The sequence below is a fragment of the Sminthopsis crassicaudata genome, chromosome 4 (assembly GCF_048593235.1).
Source record: "Sminthopsis crassicaudata isolate SCR6 chromosome 4, ASM4859323v1, whole genome shotgun sequence".
Taxonomy (NCBI): Eukaryota; Metazoa; Chordata; class Mammalia; order Dasyuromorphia; family Dasyuridae; genus Sminthopsis; species Sminthopsis crassicaudata.
The window spans coordinates 196,519,133-196,544,105 of record NC_133620.1 but is presented as its reverse complement, the minus strand read 5'-3'; the positions used below and the strand labels follow the sequence as shown (position 1 = coordinate 196,544,105).

Below are 24,973 nucleotides of genomic sequence, written 5' to 3'. Positions count from 1 at the left end.
GAACATTTGATCTCTTGATTTGTTTTGTTGATAATTTCATTTTCCAAAAGATAAAGGGAGATCAAAGCAATTGGTGTTCTAGAGCTGATTCTAAGTAAAAAGAAGGAACTTGTGAGTGAAGAAGAGATTACAGGAACTTTAAGAGAAAATGACTACTCATCTTAAAATTCATGACTAAGGAGAAGAATTCTAGGAATAATCTGATGAGCCTGCTTGTTTGAGGAAAGAAAAGTTCAAAAAGTTTGGAGCAAAATGGTGTCATCAGCATGATATTATTAAAAGAGCAGCATTATTGGAGGCTCAGATCCCAGTTCTGTTAAATTACTACCTGTATGACTTTGAGGAAATTACTTAACTACTTTGGATAGTTACTTCTGTAAAATGAGGAACAAGATGACCTTGAAATTCTTCTGGAACCAAGTTTATTGATGCTGTGAGAAAATTCAGATAGGGTTGTAACTAGGGCTCCATACAAAGAGCTTCATAAACTCTGCTGGGCCAAAATGCACAAAAAGTATCTCTATCAGGGACACCAACCAATGAGGCTGGTGCTCAAAGTGATATTGCTAGGGCGGCTACTCCCAGGAAGAGGAAGCTGGCCATCTGGTAACTTCCTACTTTAAATGATTATTTTTGACAGTTAAGGGCTAAGTCAGTTGTTTCTTCATACTTGGTAACCAAGAAACCTGACTAATGGGATTTAGAGATAGAGATGGAATTTCTAGAGTAAAATCAATGTTTTTAAGAAGAAAGCTGAAAGAGAGTTGGTAGCGGGAGTATTCTAATATATGTTTAGCAACCAGCTCTCTAAAAATAAAACTACATGCATTATATACTTTTAGGTTTAATTGACATTATTAACATTTCCTCCATAAATTTCTGAGATGTAAATGTTAACATTGAAAATTTGACAATTGCTTTTGAGGGCTGCTCCAATATACCATTGATTGATAGCTCCTTCCTACCCCAACACACTTAAGTACCCAAACCCTCAAAATATGATCTTAAATAGAACTGGAAGGGAGAAATTAAACTTCAATCAAACAATAATCAAGAAGCATTTATTAAACATCTACCATGTTCTTAGCACTGTGGTAGGTATTAAGGATACAAATACAAAAGTGAAATAACTTCTGCTTGCAAGGAACATACATTCTCCTGGCTCTCCTATCTCTATATTGCTTCCCCCTTGCAAAAACTATCCTTGCTCCAGGCATAAAGAGTAGATAGATGAATAGATCCTCTTCTATACTGACCTCTGCCTCCAGGAATGGTAGATTGAAGAGAAGAGTTAAGAGGAAAGTGTCCTTGATAAGTCAAAGGCTATATCATAAATACTTGAAAGTTGGTGGCATCTCTTTCACCATTTAGTCAAAATCTTTCTTTTTGCAAGAGAGAAAAGTGAAGATCCAGAAAAGGGAATGAATTGCCCAATTCAGTTCTTAATGGAAAGGACCTAGAGCCCATTCCTCTCTCTTATAAAGGAAAAAAAAATCAAAGACCCAAAGCTTATATCCGAGCAGGAGCAGAACCCAGTTCTCCCAACTAGTCCAAAGCTCTTTCAGACAGGTTATTGAAACTTGATCTTTGGCAGAAACCTTTAGTCCTTCTCAGATGCTCTCTAACCTTAAGAATTTATGAAACTGGCATTTTCAGAGGAAAATGAATATGCCCCTAGCACATCCTGACAGAGTCTGGGTTATATTGAGATCCTTGCATAACATATGAGAATTCTAATGAGTCAATGGGCTGCCCTACTTTGTATGGATTAACTTAAGGTTTGTAAAATTGAACCTGGGAAGGACTAAAAGTTCCTCCTAATTCAATTATTATTCCTGAAGTCAGTAGTCCCAGATCCAATGCCAAAGATCAAATTTCACAGTTGATCACAATCTTATTAATGTGCACAGTTTTTCTCTTGGTTCTGCTCACTTCACTCAGCATCAGTTCATGTAATTCTTTTCCAGCAATAACCCTGCTTATCATTTCTTATGGAACAATGGTATTCTATTACATTCATAAACCATAACTTATTTAACCATTCCCCAATTGATGGTCACCCACTCAATTTCTAGTTCCTTGCCACTACAAAATGGGCTGTTACAAACATTTTTGCACATTGGGTCCTTTTCCCTCTTTTATGATCTCATTGAGATACAGACCTAGTAGTGACACTGCTGGGTCATAAGGTATACACAGTTTTATAGCTCTTTGGACATAGTTCCCAATTGTTCTCCAGAATGATTAGATCACAACTCTACCAACAATGTGTTAGTGTCTCAATTTTCCTACATTCCCTCCAACATTTATCACTATCTATTCTTGTCCTCTAGCTCTTCTGAGAGGTATGTAGTAGTATCTCAGAGTTGTCCTAATTTGCATTTTTCTAATCATTAGTGATTTAGAGCATTTTTTCATATAACTACAAATGGCTTTAATTTCTTCATCTGAAAATTGTCTGTTCTTATCCTTTGACCATTTTCAATAAAACATTTCTAAACAACAACAATAACAAAGGCCTTATTGAGGAGAAAGAAACACTTCTCATCAGGCAGTGACTTAATAACAAAGGCAAGAACAAATCACTAGGGTTGGGCTGTTAAGCAAAACAAGCACAGTTAGAAGAGCCTCAATTTGGAAAATTGCAGTGTTTTTTCCCCAAGAGGGTGTCCTTGTGCATCAGGAGAGAAACTCTTCAAGTCCAGCCCTCCTGATGCTGGCGCAGTAGGGAATTAATATTAAGAAATATAAAGTAATGATTAGATTCAAAGGATCTCTATTTAACCTTGTAAAAATTCTTGAAAATAGCAATTTATCATGGTAGTTGAATGTTCAAAGATTCTGTATAATCATTTTTATGTTGATAAGAAACAATGGAAATAATGTTAAGTTCCTTAATATGGGAAAGAGAAGAAGCCTCGGATTTTGTGTTAAGGTTAGAGTTGTGCTCAAAAGAAGAGAGGGCAATTAGCATTTGTTGAGTGGAGGTAACATATTAACCTAACACTTATCAATTGGTGTGCCACAAGGAAAATCCACCAGTTAAATGGAATTGAGTAAGTCAGTACCTTAGAGATAACAGCAATGACCCCATCTATTAAAAGAATAGTCAGAGACAACAAGTTAGCCCTGTGTGGCCCTTTAAGAGAAATAAAAATACTATTGACTCAAATTAGCCACTTCTCACTGAAGAAACTTCATGTGGGAGAAAAACTACTGCTAGTCTGAAAGGCCATTGGTGTTTGGGACCAGAGGTCAAGATGGTTCCCTTTGGTAATAACCAAAGTGATGATGGACAAAGATTCTGATGGACAGAATCAGCTACACCCAGAGAAGGAACACTGGGAAATGAGTGCAAACTGTTTACATTTTTGTTTTTCTTCCCAGGTTATTTTTACCTTCTGAATCCAATTCTTCCAGTACAACAAGAAATTCGGTTCTGCACACATATATTGTATCTAGGATATACTATAACATATTTAACATGTATGGGACTGCCTGCCATCTAGGGGAGGGGGTGGAGGGAAGGAGGGGAAAATTTGGAACAGAAGTGAGTGCAAGGGATAATGTTGTAAAAAATTACCCATACATATGTGCTGTCAAAAAAATGTTATAATTATAAAATTAATTTTTAAAAAAGAAAAAGAAAAAAAAAAACCTAAAGTAATACCCACTAAGAATGAGTTGCTTTTTGCTCCAGGAGAGGACTGTGAGCACAAGGTGAAGTTAAGAAAGGAATTTGGAATTAGTTTATCAGAAACTGAATTCCACTGGATTAACACTGAAAAATGGAAACCGAGTCAAGGATGAGGAAACTTCTCGTGGCTTTGAAGAACTTAATTCTTGGTGGTCCTCTAGAGAGCTAGACAATAGGCCAGATGAGTATAATTATTAAATTGTCACTGAGGTCAGATTATATGCTGATACACTTCCTTACATAGTGACTGCTACCAATTTTATGTAGAGGTGAGATATTTGTATTATGCATTATAAATACTCTGCTGTCTTTCTAAATGGTCAATTATTAATAGATATTGTACCTGTGTGTATGTGTGTGTGAAGTCCACTGTCATCCCTTTATTAAATATTCAAAAGTATGTATGTGTATGGGGATGATTTATTTTTTTTTTTTTTTTGCTATCTTTAGCACAAATTTGATCATTGATTTAGACGAATATTAGCCTGTTTAAATAACTGAAAATATTCAGGTAACTTGTTGGCAGTTTAGTGGCTCTGAGATCAGCTCTTTGTCTATTATGCCAGGTTGCTTCTCTTAAAGATAAGGTATGGGGTTATAAAATTGGGGGTCTTGTTAAGAGAAGTAGTGTGTCTACATAGAATTTCCAATCCCTCTAATTTTGTCCATCTGCATTTTGGATTTCCTTCACAGGCTAATGCTACACTATTTCAAAGTCTGATTCTTTTTGTTCAGCAAAATAACTGTTTGGACATGTATACATATATTGTATTTAATTTATACTTTAACATATGTAACATATATTGGTCAACCTGCCCTGGGGGGGGGGGGTTGGCAATTGTCAATATTGTAAAATTATCCATACATATATTTGGTAAATAAAAACTATTAATAAAAAAAAATAGTGTGTGTATCCAATATATAAGCAGATAAGTATATGCATTAAATCTATGACCACATGACTATGTTTGCTGTTCAGATATTCTACAAAATTTTCAGTTATTGGAAGCAGCCAGACCTTGGTAACTATGAGATCCCCTTAAATTCATCATTACCCTAAGGAGAACATATCGAGTTGGGTATTGGACCAACAGGAGTTCTCAAGAATCCGGGGTCCCTACACTTGAGGGTTTTTTTTATATTTTGATAATTATTTCAATATAATTGTTTTTTCTTTTTTTTTCCCCCATAAAAAATGCTTTTGATTTTAAGCATTTTAAAACATTATGAGGAGAGGGTCTTCACCAGAGTGACCACGACATTTAAAACATTAAAAAAAAAAAAGTTAAGAATCCCGGGATTTTACGTGATTAAATACTCCTAAAGAACGCCTCAAGTAGTTGCAGGGCACGCTGGAAGTTGTAGTCCGGGAAAACAGGTCCAGGAAAAGAGGAGGAGGCCCCAACGGTGGCCGGAGTGGCTCATGCCTCCCTTCTGGTCTCAGTTCAGGTTCCTCATCCAGCTCATTCCCATCTCTAGGGAGGAGCCAGCGCCGGGCCGAGCAACCTGATTGGCTTCGTTTTGTTTCCCTGTCCTTCCTCTGCTCTCAATAAAGTTTTTTCGCCCCCCTTTCCCTCTCCAAGATGGCGACTTCCCTGTTGCCCTGGGTTACTCTGCGGCCCCTGGTGCAGAACTGGGTGCGGGGCACTTGCACCTTGTGGGGGGCTCGGGTAGCAGCAGCCGCCGCCGCCGCCTCCTCCGCCCCTGCGACCGCCCTCGGGAGGCCCCCTCGGAAAGGTCAGTGACGGAGCTCCAGGGAGGCGGAGCCAGAATGGATGGCCGTGCCGAGTCTGTTGGGTTTCTTGGCCCCTCCAAGCCTGGGGTCTTAAGGAAGGCGGCCCCGCCGAGAAGGGAGTCCTGAGGGGGCGAGAGGCCAGCCGCATTTTCCTGGGATGTGGGAGATGCAGAAAGCTTGTGGCTGGAGGCTTGACCCCCCCAGCCTGATTACGGCCGCTGTCATGGTCAAGCAAGGTCATGGCCACTGTCAGCTATCAATCAAGTCGCAGGTCCCCGTGCTTTGGGGGATTAGCTCTCTTTTACAAGATCAATACCTCAAATTAGGGCCTGGGACCCATATTCTTAACTAGTCCTGGAGGGGCCTTCAGAGCCAGTTCAGGTGCGCAAGCTAAGGCTTTGGGATGTCAATAACTTTTCCCTCTCATTTGGAAACTGATGATTTGTCATCATCTCCGGGCCTCTGGTGAGTGTCTCCGAGGGGCTCAGTCCTGAAATCAACTTGACACTTGCTTAATGCCGTGGGATTCCACCATCATGAAGTAGTGTGGGAGAACCATCTCCTCCCTGTATCTGGTGTAGCAGGCAGCCACCGATACAGATTTAGATTTTATAATTATGCTCAAGAGTAAATTAAGAAAGCCTTAATAATCATGATGATTCTGACAAGGTTTCTTATGGGCAAAATTAAATTAGAATAACAGAAGTAATTAATTTATATGTGCAATCTTGTACATTCCTCTTAAGCCATAAAAGTTAAAGAAAACATAGCGCCATCATTTCTAACTTCCTTCAGTATCATGGAAATTAAACGGATCTCCTACATCCCCTAAGGAAACAAACTTAATTAAATAAACTAGTTAAAGTTTACTATAAGTGGTAGACTACAGATTAAACTACATCTAGAGCAGGGGTCCTCAAACTTTTTAAATAGGGGCCAGTTCACTGTCCCTCAGACTGTGGGAGGGCCGGACTAGGGTAAAAACAAAAGCTCACACTCTGTCTCCGCCCTTCAGCCCATTTGCCATAATCCCTCAGTAGGTGCATGTGGCCTCCGGGCTGTAGTTTGAGAACCCCTGATTTAGAGGTGCACTGTCTGGTTGAGGTGGAGGATTTATATGTCCCGACATGGAGGAAGGGACAATTGATAGACTTTCTCTGGCTTTTTATCTAAGAAAAAGGGCAACTCATTTAATTAATGTTAAGGTTTTAAGTATATTGAGGCATTTAGGTATTTGCTTAAATTACTTAGGACTGTTTTTACATCCCATGGGGCAGGTTTTGATTAGGTGATGTTAATATTAACCAAAAGTTGCAGGAAGTTTATATTTTTGATTATCATCATCCTAACTGCTCAAAAATTTTATTTTTTTCCCCTTATCTCTCAAACCATTCCCCCCTCATTTAACTTGTTTTTGATTTGGAACTGTAATTTCATCCATATGGAAAGCTCTTAGTGAACATAGGTAATTTTCTGCAATTTATAATTATGGATAGTTGCCTGGGGTCATAGAAAAGTTAAGTGACTTGTCCGTGTTATAAGGAGCAAAAATTGTAGGAGCAAAAAAGAGGAAACTTTCTTTAGAAATCACTTTTTGTTCCTTTGTTCCATCATTGACTATTATTTCTTATATATTTCATACATGCAGTGTGTGATTCCTTCAAATCAAGTCACATGTGCTTACTCCTGCCAGAAGCCTTTTTTTTTTTGATCCTCATAGATGTTGATGCTCTCCCCAACCCCTGACATTATTTTTATTTACTTTTTTCTATCTTTTGTATTTATTTATCTGTGTACATATTGTTTCTATCCTATACCACTCCCAGCTCCCATTTTAGTCAAATGTTAACTCCTTGAAGTCAAGAGATATTTTATTTTTTTCATTTCTATTCTCATCTTTACTGTAGTATGTGACACTCAGTAAATGCTTATTGAAGAACTAGAGAAATATAGAATTATAGTCTCTCTCACTTAGTAAAAGATGAGGAAACTGAAGCACCTGGTTAAATGACTTAAGTCCTGTGAAAAATTAGGTTTAATAGGATCATAGTTAGAAAGTTGGAAGAAATATATTAAGTAGTGGCTTGCTGAAGGTCATGCAGATACTGTGACAGAGAACCAGAATTTGAACCTAAGTTCTCAGACTCCAAATCCAGAAATTTGCATTTATGTGTATTCAAATTATATATATTCAGATTCTCACTATAATACTATTTGGTAGATAGATCTGATAATATTGTCCCTGTTTTACAAACGTCCCAGTCAGAGCTCTGAGAAGTTAATGACTTCTTTATAGTTACCCAGTTAATAATGCCCTAAGGTGGAATTTGAACATAGCTCTCTTGACCAAAAATTCAGCACATAATATCTGTTCACTGACTCTCAGTTCAGGTTCTTTCTTCTCTATTACTTAGGCAGTAGAATGAAAGTTTCTTCAAATTAGAATTTGCCTTCTTTTTGTCTTTGCACTTACAATTTTTGTTGAATTGAATTGAATTAAACTTGCCTGGTTACATTCATAAGTTTACCTCAGTGATAGTCACTGAATTCATTTGCTTCTTGTTGCCATTGCCCACCACCACACCTGAACCAAGGCACTTTGTTCCTAAAAGGTCTTCCACTCTTCTACCCTGCATCCTTCATTTGCCATATAGAAAAGTCAGATTGAACTTTACCCTTTTACCCGTTTGGTGTTCAAAAATCTCTAACTCCATGCTGTTGTCTACTAAATTAAATTTAAACATTTTTGTTTGGCCTTTTTTTTTCTTTTTCTTTTTTTTAACTTCTAGCCTTTTCTCATAGTATTTTCTTTTACATATTTCAGCCAAACTACTTTTTGTCCTCCAACTATGTCTCATGCTTTTCCACTTTTACTTCTGTGGGTGCAATATTCTCTTTTTCCACTTTTTATCTGTTCAATTCCTTCCTAACCTTTAAAAGGAAACTTAAAATTGCTCCTTTCTTAATGAAGTCTTCCTTCATTCTATATACCTCCTTATAGGTCCTGTGGTGTGGCATTTTGCTGTGGGACATCACTTGTATTTCATTTTATACCTCTGATCTTATTTACATCTATGACTTTTTGTGTTATTTTGTATTATGGTTGCTTGTGTTTGTGTAATAACTCCCTTTTAGAATGTAAACTCTATGAGGTCTGGGATCCTTGTCTTATGTAAAGTTGTGTATATAAGGCTTACTAAATAAACAAAAATTTTAATTGAATTAAAATAAAATATTGCTTTAATTATGCATTTTTGCTATTTAATCAAGTGTTAGTATCCAAAAGAACAAATTATACACAATCTTCCTATTTAAGAACTTAAAAGATATTGTCTTTATTATTTATCTAGATTCTAGAAATGCTTGTGTATATAGTATTTATTCAGATATTTATTATTGACTATACTGAAAGACTTAGGGGATAACAAGAACTATTATTGCTCTTTGTTATGAGGATCAAATGGGATGATCTAGGTAAAACATTACTGTGCTATATAAATGATAATAATTATTATTATGGTGACATTTGCAGTGCTGTAACTTCCTGTGGAGGCAAAGGAAAGAAAGTTGCTTTGGATGTTCATGTCTAGGTAGCTCCAAATATAGGGACAGAAAGGAATCTTCAGCCTTTTGCATACTCCTGATTGTATTCTTGTAACATTCTGTTTTCTACTTCATTATCCAAACAATCTAGAATGCTTGGCAGCATAATCTCTGCTGTAAGGAACTCTCAGTCATAAAATAATTATTTAGTCATGTGTTTTTCATCTATAGATTTCAATGATACATAGCATACACAGTATTCAAGTAATATGTTGAGTAATAACATAGCAGTTCCTACTCTTAGATTTCTTTCAGTTGATTGTTTTGGCAAATGTGGCTAAAAATGACAGTCTTTTGCTTTTATATTCATGACAATAAAAAGTAAAGATTAGAAAGGAAGCCAAGGCTAGTTTACATTAACTTGGGTTTTTCTGCAAAATAAATTGTTGTAGTATCACTGTGTTCATGTACTTCAGTGCTTAGATTGTGTAAAAAATTTACCTAATTTGCTGAAGGACTTCCCTTAGGTATTTTTTTTTTAAAGACATTATAGGTACAGTGTAGCACTTAGATTTTTCATTTATTATTCCTTTTACTTATTATTTTCAAAACAGATTTTATTAATCTCTTTTGTTTTTGTATCACCTACCTTTTTCTGTTTATTTCTCCCTTTCTCCCACTTAGAATGCCATTTCTGATAGCAGATTTTCTTAAAAGAAAAATAAAGGGGGGGGGGGAAGGAAACAAATCCAGCAGAACTAATCAGTACATTGAAAAAAACCTATCATTACACACATACATACACATAAACAAAATATGTTTCATGCCTGTACCAGACCCTTTCTTCTTTAACTCTGAAAAGGAATGAGAGGTTTCTTCTCATATCACTTCTTTAAGGTTAACTTTGTTCTTTGATAATTTCTCTTCTTAAAAATTAATTCACTATTTTTATAAACATTTATTCAACTTTAACCTTTAGTTTGAAAATAGAGTACTCCTCCCCATCACCAATGAAAATCAGGTTTGTTAGGGAAACACATTTGTTTTTTGTTTTTTAATTTTCATTTAGTTAATTAATTTTTATTAAAACTTTTTAATTTTCAAAACATATGCATGGATCATTTTTCAACTTTAACCTGTGCAAAACCTTGTGTTCCAATTTTTCTCTCTCTTATCCCTCTCCCCTATATCAAGTAATCCAATATGGTAAAAATATACGTTAAATCCAATACATATTTATACAATTATCTTGCTGTACAAGAAAAATCAAATCAAAAAGAAAAAATGAGAAAGAAAATAAAATGCAAGCAAACAATAACAAAAAGAATGAAAATGCTATGTTGTGATCCACCTTCAGTTCCCACAATCTTCTCTCTGGGTGTAGATGACTCTCCTCTTCATCACAAAATCATTGGAACTGGTCTGAATCATCTGATTGTTGAAAAGCACCACATCCATCAGAATTGATAATTGTATAATTTTATTGTTGCTGTGCACAATGATCTCCTGGTTCTGCTCATTTCTTTTAATATCAGTTCATGTAAGTCTCTCCACCTCTCTCTGAAATCAAGGGAATTAAGTTTTAATCTAAGATTAGGTGCTATATCAACTGAATTAATATATAATCTTTTGTTAGTCATCATAGTCATTACCATTAGCAGCCACCTATGCTAGATGCTGTGTAATTTTTATTTTATTTTTTTTAATTCTCTATTTTAAAAATTTTTTAAATTTATTTTTTATCATAGCTTTTTATTTACAAGATATATACATGGGTAATTTATCAGCATTGACAATTGTAGAACCTTTTGTTCCAATTTTTTCCCTCCTTCCCTCCACCCTTTCCCCCAGATGGCAGGTTGACCAATACATGTTAAATATGTTAAAGTATAAATTAAATACAATATATGTATACATGTTCAAACAGATATTTTGCTGTGCAAAAGGAATAGGACTTTGAAATAGTGTACATTTAATCTGTGAAGGAAATAAAAAATTCAGGCAGACAAAAATAGAGGGATTGGGAATTCTATGTAGTGGTTCATAGTCATCTCCCAGAGTTCTTTCTCTGAGTGTAGCTGGTTCAATTCATTACTGCTCTATCGGAACCGATTTGGTTCATCTCATTGTTGAAGAGGGCCACGTCCATCAGAATTGATCATCATATAGTATTGCTGTTGAAGTATATAATGATCTTCTGGTCTTGCTTATTTCACTCAGCATCAGTTCATGTATGCTGTGCAATTTTTACTAGTATTAATGAAGTTTTTCTTACATTTATGAATAACATCCTAATCCTGTTGTTCAGTTGTGTCTGACCCTTTGTTACTCCACTTGGGGTTTTCTTGACAAAGATACTGGAATGGCTTGCCATTTCCTTTTCCTGCCCATTTTGTAGATGAGGAAACTGAGGCACAAAGGATTAAGTGGCTTGCCTAAGGTCACACAGCTAGTGGCTGAGGCCATAGTTGAATTCTGATCTTCCTGAGTCCAGGCCTGGCACTCTAATCCATTGTATCTTCTAGGTGCTCTTTGAGCCCATTTCTCAGTTTCTGTAGTTACTATAAAGCTTGAAATTGAGCAGTCTTTGTATGCTTGTCTTTTCATTCAATGACATTATAGCTTTCCATTCAAATGTTCCTTCTTGAATGGCATTTACTTCACTTATTCATATAGGAATAAATACGGTTCAGGTAGACCCAGCACTATGTGGTAGTGGTGTGATAATTATAGGGACAAGATGGAAGTCAGTGCCCCAGAGGATATTTTAGAATGAACTTCAGGAGCCTAAAAGTGAATTGGCTTACAATAGAGTAATTTGCCCTTATGGCCAGTGAACTTTATGTTCTTTGTTTTGGAAGTCTGAGTGCTGGAGCTGAGAGATCATTTAGTTTATCCTCCTACCCTATACTGGAAGACCCTATACAACATCTCTGACAGATGGTCATTCAGTTGTTGAATAAAGCCAGAGAGTTAGAGAGCTTACTACTTTTCAGGTTTATTGTGGTAGCCTAGTAAAATTAAGCCCTTTCCTTTAATGGGAGGAGGAGTGACAGGTAGGACAGAAATTTCTGAAAGAGCTAATGATCCCTTTCTATACTTGCCCCCTGACACCAAAGGAATTCTATCTACTCCTGTGTTTATCCATACTTAGCCTATTCATGACTTGTATTCAAAGGTGCCTGGGGTCTGCTTACACTAGATTATCTTTGTCGAAGGCTGCAGTTCCTTTTCTCTTTGTGTAAAATCATAGACCCTACTTCCCTCAGGCCATTCCCAACTATAGTCTGGATAGAACAGATTTCCTGAGTTGCAGTTAATCCAGGGAACATTTTTATTTAGGATAAATTTTCAATTATGTTAAAAATTGCTGAAACCTTTGTAATAGTCAAAAGTTATCAAATCTTGAGATTTTGTGTGATTGAAGCTGCTTGTTTTAGCTTTGTTTCTGAAAACCAGACCAAGACAGGCATCTAGTGGGTCCTTGTGAGGAAGCAAATGACACCGTATACTTCTGTGTGATTGAGTGTTGCACCCACGGTTTGTATGCTGTTAATAAATTTTATAGTTTAGATGGGAGGTGGGTGACTGTATAGAAATTTTGTACCTAAATGTTCAGAGCATTTGGCTTTCTAACCTTTGTTGCAGACCTTGGTTTCTACCTTAAGACCTTTGTATATGTCCTTTTCTTATTTTTATTTTCTCACTCTGACCTAGGCTACTTACTGTACAAGGCTCTGATCTTTTGTTTATGTACTTTGGACTTGGTAGTTTATATCTGTCATATAGCTTCCATATGTCTTCATTCTTTTTGTTGTTGTTGATGTATACATTTAATTTTTTTCTCAATTACATGGAAATAAAAATTTTAAAGTTTTTTTTAAATTTGAAACACTCTCCCTCCTTTTCTCTTTCCCCTCAGCCATAATAGCCATGTTGCCCCCCCCAAAAAAATGCAGACAAAACAAAACAAAACAAGAAACAAAGTTTTAAAAGTATGTTTCAATTTGCCTTTAGATTCAATCAGTTCTTTGGAAGTAGATGGCATTTTCATAAAAAGTCACTCACAGTTGAGCATCATACACTATTGCTGTTACTGTGTTCAGTGTTCTGGTTTTGTTCATTTCACTTTGCATCAGTTCATATAAGTCTTCCTAGATTTTTCTGAAAGCATTCTGCTTGTCATTTCTTATAGCACGATATATTCTATCACAATCATACAACATAACTTGTTCAACTGACTGTTCTTCCTTTAATTTCCAGTTCTTTGCCATTAAAGAAAATAGCTGTTTTATATATATATATATATATATATATATATATATATATATATATATATATATATATATATATATATATATATATATATATATATATATTTAACATCTACATCCTTTCCTTTTTCCATTGATCTTTAGGATACAGATATAGTGGTATTTCTGGGTCAAAGGATTTGCACAATTTCACAGCCCTTTAGGCATAGTTCCAAATTGTTCTCATTATTTCTTTTCATTGCTTTGCAGCCTATTCTACGTTTCACTCTCCCTTCTTCTTTTCCCTTTCTTCTCCCTTCTTGGTTACTTGACCTCTGTACCCCTAAGCATTACCTGCCCACACCCCAGCTAGATAGCTTCTTCCTAGAACACTATATTCCTTCTTGTCTTTACTATACAATCAATTCCTCTTAAAGGTTACACCCTCTACTTAGTAAAACTGAAGCTCCTTAGGGTCTTTACAGACTATTATTAGTTGTCTTTGACAAAGAAATTCAGGATTTATATTTTATCACAGTCAATTCTATACTTCCCTCTGGGGTGTCTTCCCTAAAATTTCAGTCTTCGAATTGTGTAAGGGCATTTCACTTAACCAACATAAGATAATTACATCTTTCTTAGAAATGATTTGACCAAAGTACAAGTTATTAACCGTGTTTGGATGCCAACTTGAATATTTTAAAAGTTTCTAAGAATGGATATTCTTTTGTTCAAGATTTGAGCAGTTTTTATCATTTGAAAAACTGTCCATAAAAATGACTGCAATAACAGTATACTTTAATCATAGTTGTTAAATACTGTTTTCTATCACCTTAAACAATTGGGTCATTTTTAAGAACTTCAAAGAGAAATTAGCCCCTTGCCTTTTTTGCTTGCGGTTTCTATAGTGAAAAGAGTGTTGGATTTGAAGGGAGAGGACTTGGTTTCAAATTCCAGCTTGGCTATTTGTTATCTGTATGATTTTGGTCATGGCACTTAACCTTTAGGGCCTTAGTTTCCTCTTTTGTAAAATGAAGGAGTGAATTATTTCAAGGTTTGAGAATTTCTTTAAAAAATTTTTTAATAACTATTTCAGTATAACTGGTTTCTTTTTGATCCTATTATCTTATTTTATTCATTTAAAAACATTTTTCTGAGAAATATCTATAGACTCCACCAGATTTACTAAGAAGTCCATGATACAAAAAAGATTAAGAATCCATTTCTCAATCTGTGATCTTATAGAGCTATATTATAGCTCATTCCTGTCATAAAAGCTAAACAGTGAAATCTAATAAAAACCAATTTATTGGCCTGATAGAATAGAAAATAAATGTATGCATACTTTGAATATGGAAAAATAATATTAAAGCCTGCCATTTAAATAAATATTTCATTTTAACTAGAAGTTAAATTTACTGCTGTCTTTGGTTTTTGGATAGCAAGCAGATCCCATGTAGGACAATGTAGAATAAGTGAACATTAAGAGGTTACTCAAGTGTCTGATTGTATCTTTAATTACTTTGAAATAGCTTAGTTCATATTTTAAAGTAGTATTTACCGATGTGTTGTCTTGAAATTTAAGGTGCTTTTTTCCCCTCACTACTTGCAGCTTTACATACATGGAATACTCAAGATTAACTTCTAAAGGGAGAGAATGGTAACCTGCAGGCATTCGGTTCCAATTTTCATAATTCTTCTAGTTAAATCAAAAGCACCTTTTAAAGCCTCTAAAATCAGCCTTCTGTAAATGAAGGTAAATCATCTTATGATGTATTCCTTGTTGATGGCTTATGTTGTCTTTCTGAAGAGTTTAATTATGATTTGATTTTCTTCTTTTCTATACTTTGTTTATTCATCAGTGAACCAATCCTAAATCTTGAATGTCAATAGTAAGTCTGACTTTTTGGGTTATTGATCTGCTTCCATTTTATAAAAAAAAAGCTTTAACATTTACCTTTGAGATATGATTAGGACATAATAGAGTATAAACAAGCTGCCTATGACCTTAACTCTCTCATTGTAACAGAATATTTCTGGTCAGTGGCCAGAAATATTTTCTTACTTCTTACAATCAGTGTAACACAGAAATAACTCATGAATAATTGTGAACACATCATTTGAATAGATGTATAATAAATATGCATTTAAAAATCTAATTACAGTAATGAAGTTTACAGCTGAAATTTTAATTCAACCCTTTAGAAATGTTAAAAGTGCTTTTTCTGATTGTGCATTTTTCTCACAGCAGTGGGTAAACATTTTAAACTGGAAATCTAGATTCCTCATATAGTATTGATTTCATTTAACTAAGTGTATGTTCATTTTGGCAACAATTTTCTTTCTTTTTGTGAGGGAGCTGTAGTTCCTTTTATTCCACAGTTGTTAATTTTGATCACTTTTGTTTAAGAGTATTTATTGTACACAGGGAATGGCAGGCTAAGAAAGGGTAAGGTAGTGTTTTAGCTCAGAATTGTTAGGTAAATCACCTAGGCAAATCATCATTAAGGAGAGTTCAGTTCTCATATTAGTAGGTCCTGATTCTTTCAGAAGCATATCTGAAGGTCAAGACAAAATTGCTAATTCACAAGGCGTACTATTTCTTCTGTCTCAACTCTCAAGTAGATTTCCAAATGCTCTGTATCCCAAGCATTTAGCTGAGTACTAACACATAATAGGCTCCTAATAAATACTGGCTCATTTGGGCATCTTAAAAATTGGATCCAGGTAAAAACTCCTATTCTCCTAGAAGGGATAGTGGATTATTTATTGGTGGAATGGAAAAGAACTCTTGAGGAGAAGCAGAATTCAAGTGAAAAGGTAAACTGACCTGGAAATGAGGAAATCAAGGTTTTAGTCCTATTTCTGCTGTCAATTAAATGTTATTTGGGCAAGCTGCTTAATTTCAGGTGTCACTTCTCCATTTATGAAAAATAATTGGACTAAAAATCATAGATTTTTAACATAGGAGCTGTGAACTTGTTTTCATTAAAATATTTTGATTACTATTTCAATAAAACTGGTTTCCTTCATAATTCCATATATTTTATCTTATTCATTAATTTTTTTTTTTTCTTTGAAGGGATTCTGTTGGCTTCACCAGACTGCAAAAAAGTTAAGTGACACAAAGTTTAGAACCCCTGGACTAGATGAATTCCCAGTTCTAAATACTTCAGATCTGCATAGGGCACTGGTTCCTAGTGATTAAATAATAAGCAATGATATCTTGCTTAGCACTAGCAATGAATAAGGTAGGAAGTTGAAAATGTATTTGATTCACAATGTTGGCTTCTGTTTAGCTGTATTAAAATTTTTAAGACTTTTTTGCATGAAATGCTGTTTTGTAATCATATAATTAATTGATTTTTGGAGCTTTCATGTAGGACTGTCCTCAAATGAATTTGTAATCGTGTTGATGTAGCTGTTTCTTCCATCTTTTTTATGTGACCTTGCTCCTCTTCATAGGGGATTCATCCAGTAAGCTATGAGAGATGGAAATGAGGTCTTTATCTCTTGATATCATTAAGATACCAGACAATGTGTTATAGTGGAAAGAATTGATTCAAATTCTGTCTCTGATGTTTATTATTTATGTGATCTCATATATCACTTGAATTCCCTGAGGTTCAGTGTCCAAACCTTTGAGTCTTTCTCTATCTCTAGAGTCATTGTCTCTAGATTCTGTGAAACAGAGGTTTTGTATTCCTTATCTCTTGCTCTGGCCATGTGATAATCTCATTTTCTGATTTTTTAATGTTTATTTCTTCGATATCATCCTCTCAAATCCTTGTAGCAGCGAATTTTATTATATGGCAGCCTGTAGATAACCATTATGTACCTATTACTCTCTTCATGATACTCATGTGTAATTCTTCAGAGATTGTAGCATTCTATGACTCATAGACATACAAAGCAAGACTTTACATTTGTAGTTGGACTTTTTTTTCCTTTTGGACTAGATTTCTGATTTTATTGGCATAAGTAACTTCTCCCAAGGGATACTGAGGTGGCTCAGAGGATAGACTGAAGGCCAGTGCTATAGTCAGGAAGACCTGAGTTCAGATTCAGCCTCAGATACTTAACTGGTGTGATCCTAGGCAAGTCACTTAACCCTGTTTGTCTCAGTTTCCTCATCTGTAAAATGAGAAGGAAATGGCAAACCATTCAATATTTTTCCCAAGAAAATTCTAGGTGGATCACAAAGATTTGGACACTACTGGATAACTAACAACAAATTCCTCCTAACGAAACTCTTTCTGCCAATATGTCAATACCTGCTATGCTATTTGTAATCTTAGAGAGTTGCCTGGGGCATGGGGAAATAGCTAGTTCAAAGTCACTGTCAGGATATGAGAGTGATAGGACTTAAACCCAGATCTCCCTGACTCCAAGGCTGGCTAGTTATTCACTACTCATGTTGCCTCTTTGTTGGTGAATTGCAAATGTTAAAATTTATCTTACTAATTTCTATCTACTTTATGAAAATATCTTCTGTTGACATATTTTTAAATCTCGATTGACAACCCAAATATCACCATTATTTCTAATTTTGTGCAGTCTGTAGATTTGATAAATATGATTTTGATTTTGAAATCAAAACTCTAAGATCCTATGTCTTTCTTTTGTCCCAAGTATAGATATTTATCCTATTTTCAAAAAAATTACATAAAATCTAGTTCCCTCACATTTCTTACAAGCTGGATATATAAAATATATCCATTAATAGATTTATATAGAGACACATTTCTTTGTTGGTTTTATAGTGGAAAAGTTAGTTGGGGAAGTGATGTTTAGTTGCAGAAGAATAGACTTGGAAGAGTGAAAAGGACTGAACAGAATCAATTTTGGCCAACCTAGGAAGAAAGGAGTTGTGGGTTCTGAGTGCTGGGCTGTAAGGCTGACAGAACATTTATATCTGACTTGACCATTGTCTAGTTAAATCTGTTTGCAAGTAAAACCCTGGATAGTGGCAACCTTGAATTTTCAAACTATGACCAAGTTTTTGAAAACAATCTTGAATTGCTGAAATGAGTTTTTTGGCCAGTATCTTTCTACAGTTTAAATTTTTGAACTTATTGAAATATGAGCATAAAACTTTGAAGAAACTGGAGTCAGACTTGTTGCCTTGAACATTTCTTGACACATACTGTCTAGATATGAGGAAAGTTAACTTGATAAAGAAATGTTGCTTTACTTGTAAAACACTTTGTATTCTGAGATGTTCTATGGCATATAAATGAAAGGATTATTTATATAATTACTAGATGATAGGATACTATGTTATCACCCATACATAATAAGCTTTTGAGCAAGGGAGATGCTTGAGATGTCTTCCCTGAGATTAATAAAGAACAGTGTGGACTTTTCTGGGCCTCCAGATATGTGTGTCAATGTTTGCACCAGAGTGGGTGGGACTTCTGAATGGCATTTTCCCACTGTCCTTTTAGAACACAATAAGATAAATTAATACAAATCAAAATAATATGACAACAGTATCACATAATTTGTGTACACTGATCCAGTAACAGATTTAATTTAGTGCAGCTTTTGAGAAGTCTTTTGTGTTCCAATTTATACAGCTGCTATCAAGGCCCAAGCTGGCCAATCTCTCAGCTAGCCTTGAGAATCTAGTTTGATTCTGTTTTTATTTCTGCCGCTTTTGTCGTGCTTTATTTTATCCCCAATGGGATTTGGTTTTTTCCTTTCAAAATAAAGTTAGAATTTTCATGCACTGAACAAAGATGTTAGAGAAATCCTGAGTGAATAAGTATAAAGCACCCAAAATATTATTTACAGATCATTTTTTTCTCACTACAATCCTGTGAGGTAGCTAATACAAGTATTTTGGTTCTAATGTTGTAAATGGAAGGGCCTCAGATGCAGGGTTTGAGTGACTCACCTAAGCATATAGTTAGTATCAAAATTATTCATTCTCCTTTGTAGTATGCCATATTTTTCAAACATTTCTGTCATTCTTTTTTTTTTAATTTTTTAATTAATTTTTATAATTATAACATTTTCTTTGACAGTACATATTCATAGGTAATTTTTTTTTTTTTACAACATTATCCCTTGTACTCCCTTCTGTTCCAAATTTTTCCCCTCCTTCCCTCCACCCCCTCCCCTAGATGGCAGGCATTCCCATACATATTAAATATCTTATAGTATATCCTAGGTACAATATATATGTGCAGAACCGAATTTTGTTGTTGTTGTTGTTGTTGTTGCAAAGGAAGGATTGTATTCGGAAGGTAAAAATAATCTGGGAAGAAAAACAAAACAAAACAAAACAAAACAGTGCTCACAGTTTATACTCATTTCCCAATGTTCCTTTTCTGGATGTAGCTGATTCTGTCCATCATTGATCAGTTGGAATTGGATTAGCTCTTCTCTATGTTGAAGATATCCACTTCCATCAGAATACATCCTGATACAGTATCATTGTTGAAGTGTATAATGATCCCCTAGTTCTGCTTGTTTCACTCAGCATCAGTTGATGTAAGTCTCTCCAAGCCTCTCTGTATTTCTCCTGTTGGTCATTTCTTACAGAACAATAATATTCCATAGCATTCATATACCATAATTTACCCAACCATTCTCCAATTGATGGACATCCATTCATCTTCCAGCTTCTAGCCACTACAAAAAGGGCTGCCACAAACATTTGGGCATATACAGGTCCCTTTCCCTTCTTCAGTATTTCCTTGGGATATAAGCCCAGTAGTAGCACTGCTGGATCAAAGGGTATGCACAGTTTTATAACTTTTTGGGCATAGTTCCAAATTGCTCTCCAGAATGGCTGGATTCTTTCACAACTCCACCAACAATGCATCAGTGTCCCAGTTTTCCCACATCCCCTCCAACATTCATCATTATTTGTTCCTGTCATCTTAGCCAATCTGACAGGTGTGTAATGATATCTCAGAGTTGTCTTAATTTGCATTTCTCTGATCAATAGTGATTTGGAACACTCTTTCATATGAGTGGAAATAGTTTTAATTTCATCATCTGAAATTTGTCTGTTCATATCCTTTGACCATTTATCAATTAGAGAATGGCTTGATTTCTTATAAATTAAAGTCAATTCTCTGTATATTTTGGAGATGAGGCCTTTATCAGAATCTTTAACTGTAAAAATGTTTTCCCAATTTGTTACTTCCCTTCTAATCTTATTTGCATTAGTTTTGTTTGTGCAGAAACTTTTTAATTTGGTGTAATCAAAATGCTCTATTTTGTGATCAATAATGGTCTCTAGTTCTCCCTTGGACACAAACTCCTTCCTCCTCCACAAGTCTGAGAGGTAAACCATCCCATGTTCCTCCAATTCATTTATGATTTCGTTCTTTATGCCTAAATCTTGGACCCATTTTTATCTTATCTTAGTATGTGGTGTTAAATGTGGGTCCATGCCTAGTTTCTGCTTTACTAATTTCCAGTTTTCCCAGCAGTTTTTGTCAAATAATGAATTCTTATCCCAAAAGTTGGGATGTTTGGGTTTGTCAAACACTAGATTGCTATTTTTATTCACTATCTTGCCCTATGAACCTAACCTATTCCACTGATCAACTAGTCTATTTCTTAGCCAATACCAAATGGTTCTGGTGATTGTTGCTTTATAATATAGTTCTAGATCAGGTACAGATAGACCACCTTCATTTAATTTTTTTTCATTACTTCCCTTGAAATTCTCGACCTTTTGTTGTTCCATATGGATTCTGTTGTTATTTTTTCTAGGTCATTAAAATAGTTTCTTGGAAGTCTGATTGGTATAGCACTAAATAAATAGATTAGTTTAGGGAGTATTGTCATCTTTATTATAGTCACTCAGCCTATCCAAGAGCACTGAATGTCTTTCCAATTATTTAAATCTGACTTTATTTTTGTGGCAAGTGTTTTGTAATTTTGCTCATATAATTCCTGACTTTCCTTTGGTAGATATATTCCCAAATATTTTATACTATCGACGGTTATTTTGAATGGAATTTCTCTTTGTATCTCTTGCTGTTGGATTGTGTTGGTAATGTATAAAAATGCTGAGGATTTATGTGGATTTATTTTGTATCCTGCAACTTTGCTAAAATTCTGAATTATTTCTAATAGCTTTTTAGCAGAGAGTTTGGGGTTCTCTAAGTATAACATCATGTCATCCATTTCTATCATTCTTACAATAACTTTTAAAATTTCATTGTTTCCCCAATTCAATATTTTAACATTAAAAAAAAAATCAGTCCATCTTTGAAAGGTAATGACATTTTATTTATGAATTTAACTTCTAAGTTCAAGCCTAAAGTGTGTGTATATATAATGCATACATATATTATGTATACATATACAGAAACATATATATGTATAAATGTATTGCAATATTGGATAGTTTTATTTTCTCTAGCAACAATTATGAGGGAGTTTAGTTTGAATTTATAAGATTTGTGGTGACAAAAGATCCAAAAGATCACTCTTATTATTCTAATATAATACCTGATTTATCTTCATTTTCTTGAGTATTTTTTATTGGTTTCATATGTGATCATAATTAAAAACCTAAGGAAAATACCTCAAATAAGCTTAATTGGGCAGACTGGGTGTTCTGAATTGTCATAGCCAAAAAAGCCTTGCATATGCAAATTTGAAGTTTTTTTTCTAGTCTGGAAGGTAATTATGACAATACAAGGAAAGAGCAAAAGAGAGCATGATTCAAGGAATCACCTAAAGAAAGGGCATTTGGAAAATCCTGATTTTATTCCTCCTCTTCCAGGAATGAACTCCATCCTGGTCCTTCAAACTGTTGTGCTCTAGTCAGTCATGATCAGAGAGAGCAGAGACTTTTGACAAGAACTTTCTCCAGTTATGGGGTTTAGTTGTAGGCACCTTGTTTCTATTTAAAGGATGGGTTTTTACCTCCCATTTCTATAGCAACATAAAGTATAAAGTACATTATAATGTTGTTATAAGAAGGGAGCTTGCATAGTTGAGTAAGGGAAGGAATTTTTTTTTTTTTTTTTTTTGGTAAAGCAATTGAGGTTAAGTGATTTGCCTAGAATCACATAGTATTATTAAATGTCTGAGGCTGGATTTGAACTCAGGTCCTTCTGACTTCAGGACTAGTGCTCTATCCACTACACCATCTAGCTACCCTGGAAAGAAATATTTGAAATACAGGTTAACTAAAAGCACAAGATATCAATAAAATTTACAAAAAATAAAGCACATTACAAGTAATTCACTGAATAAAATATGATTTATTATAATTGCTTGTACCCAAATGAACAATAATGTTAAAGAAGCTCAAATGTATGACCACTTAAAGTCTGTCTGTCTCTCTCTAAGCATATAGCCATTGATAGACACATGTGAGACATTTATAAAACATGTTCCTTGAGGAAAATGTTAAGATTTGTCTAAAATTTTGTTTTACAGCTTATACAGTTCATACTGCAGAAAGTGTGATTCCAAATACTCCAACAGATGCTTTTTCAAAAGCTTTGGCTGTTTGCACTAGTCCTTTGGAACATTATGATTTCCTAATCAAAGTTGATGAGATAAAGGAGGATGAACACCAGAGAAGAGTTGTGCATACTCTGCAGAAGCTGCAGGAGAGCCTTAAAGGATACAGCATTGAATCTAAAAGCTTTTTTTCAAAGGTGAGATTTGGGAGAGGGTGAGCCAGGGACAACTTATTAATAAAACACTAGTTAAACTGGGCATCATGGCCCTTCATGAGCTCATCTTCAAATTAAGGACTGAAGGAACAATGAATATTTGCATACTTATGTAACTCAAGAATTATTTCACTTATTTTCCAGTATTTCTTTGAACAGTTTCTTACTTCCACAAACAATTTTGGATTTTAAGATTTTTTGAAGGAAGATATTGAATAAAAAATGGTATTGCTTCTGTTTGCCTCATTTTCCTCATCTATAAAAGGTTCTGAAGAAGGAAATGGCAAACCTCTCCAGTCGGCCAAGAAAACTCCAAATGGAGTCACATTGAGTAAGACATAACAGAAATGACTGGACGACAAAATGAGGATACCAGCAGTTCCTAGGATCAAATATTATAATATTTGGAAAGCTCTTAGCACAGTGCTTAACTGTTAGTGGGCAATTCATAAGTGCCCATTCTTTTTCCCTCCCCTGGAGCCTGGGGTCACACAAACATTATTTGTCTATGGAAAGACTGGAACCTGTCTTCTTGGCTCTGAGGCCAACCCTATTTACTACCCAAGCTACTTCTTGCATAGTAATTTTATATTATTATCTCAACATTTTATTTTAAAAGTTCAGGTAATGATTGTAATTTTATATATTCTTAAACTAATTATTATATTTAAATGATTTTCTTTTTAGTATATGGTAGCTGGCTATTAATTACATGTGGCCCTGTGAAAAGAACATAGTTATGGAATCAGAGGACCTTAGTTAAAGCCTGTTTCTGCTGCTTACCCCTTGTGTGACCTTGTTAACCTTATTTCCTCATTTATAAATGAGGGCATTGGATTCATCTGCCTCTGAGGGCCACTCTCCCACTAGATCTGTGATCCTAAGAAATGGAGTGGATGCTTTGCCCTTCTTGTCACTATTCCACACTCATCCCTGACCTGTAAATTTCTGTTAATTCTCAGGAAGGAGAATATGAAAGTATGTGAATTTGTTACTAAGCTTGGAGAACGGTAATGACTCAACATATCGCAGAATCTAAGAGCTGGAAAGAAAATGAGATCTTCTACATGTTAATTTGTATATAATTGCTAGTTTTCCAAAAATAGTGATATGGTTAATTTATCTTCCATTTAATTCTGTATATATAGAAACATCTGTCTGGTATGTATAGTGTTACTTCAGCCTTGCCTTCCCCATTAGGATGTAAACTCCTTGAGGGCAAGCTTTGCGTGTTTGCTTTTCTTTTTCACTGTGCTTGTCAGAAGGCCTGAAGCATTGTAAATATTTAATAATGTTCATGACTGATTGATTTATATTATATCCAAAGGATTTCCTAATCTCCCTCCTCCATAACTTTTTCTATTTTATTTTATTTTTTTATTAAAACTTTTTATTTTTAAAATACATGCAAAGATAGTTTTCAACATTCACTCTCGCAAAACCTTGTGTTCCAATTTTTTTTTTCCCTCCCTTTCCCTTCACTAGGGATAACAAATAATCCTTCCCTAGATAGCAAGTAATCCAATATATGTTAAACAATTGCTCTCTATATGTTTTTGTACTGTATAATATTGGTCCATGTTGTCTCTCTCAATAGAATATAAGTTCCTTGTGGGCACCAGCTGTTTCATTTTTGTCTTGATTTCCTGGGCACATAGCATAATGCCTGGTACAGAATAAATGCTTGTTGATTAATTAGTCTGTCTTTTCTTTCTTTGTTGTTTATTGTTTTATTTTTAGATTCTTAACAGTGTGATCAATTCTGCTGATTCAGTTTTTGATTTCTTGGTAATGGACTGAGGAAGGAATTAATATACTTTGCTGAATGCACTAAGAACTCCCAAACATCTTAATATGATGAAAGATACTTCCTCCCCTTTTTGAAATTCCATAATTTGAGTTTTATTTACATTAATCTTTTTTTATGAAAACTTTTTATTTTCCAGAGATCTAAGATCATCTAGATTTATGATTTCATTTACATTTACCATTTAATTTCCATTTGTAATAAGTTTTTCAGAGTTGCATTAACTTTCCAAGATCACAGCAGCTCATTTCATGCATGGAAAAGGCCATTGACTAAAAG

The 24,973-nt window shown here is 34.7% G+C and overlaps 1 protein-coding gene across 2 annotated transcripts in view; it reads left to right on the top strand.

Moving 5' to 3' along the window:
* Positions 1–5,239: 5,239 nt before the first annotated feature.
* AFG1L (AFG1 like ATPase) overlaps positions 5,240–24,973 on the top strand; it is a 190,045-nt gene continuing 170,311 nt past the window's right edge. For both annotated transcript variants that reach the window (XM_074310146.1, XM_074310145.1), the window contains exons 1-2: positions 5,240–5,434; positions 22,646–22,869. In XM_074310146.1, coding sequence (XP_074166247.1) covers positions 5,281–5,434; positions 22,646–22,869 — 378 coding nt within the window. In that variant the 5' untranslated portion in view covers positions 5,240–5,280. The remainder of the gene's footprint in view (positions 5,435–22,645; positions 22,870–24,973) is intronic.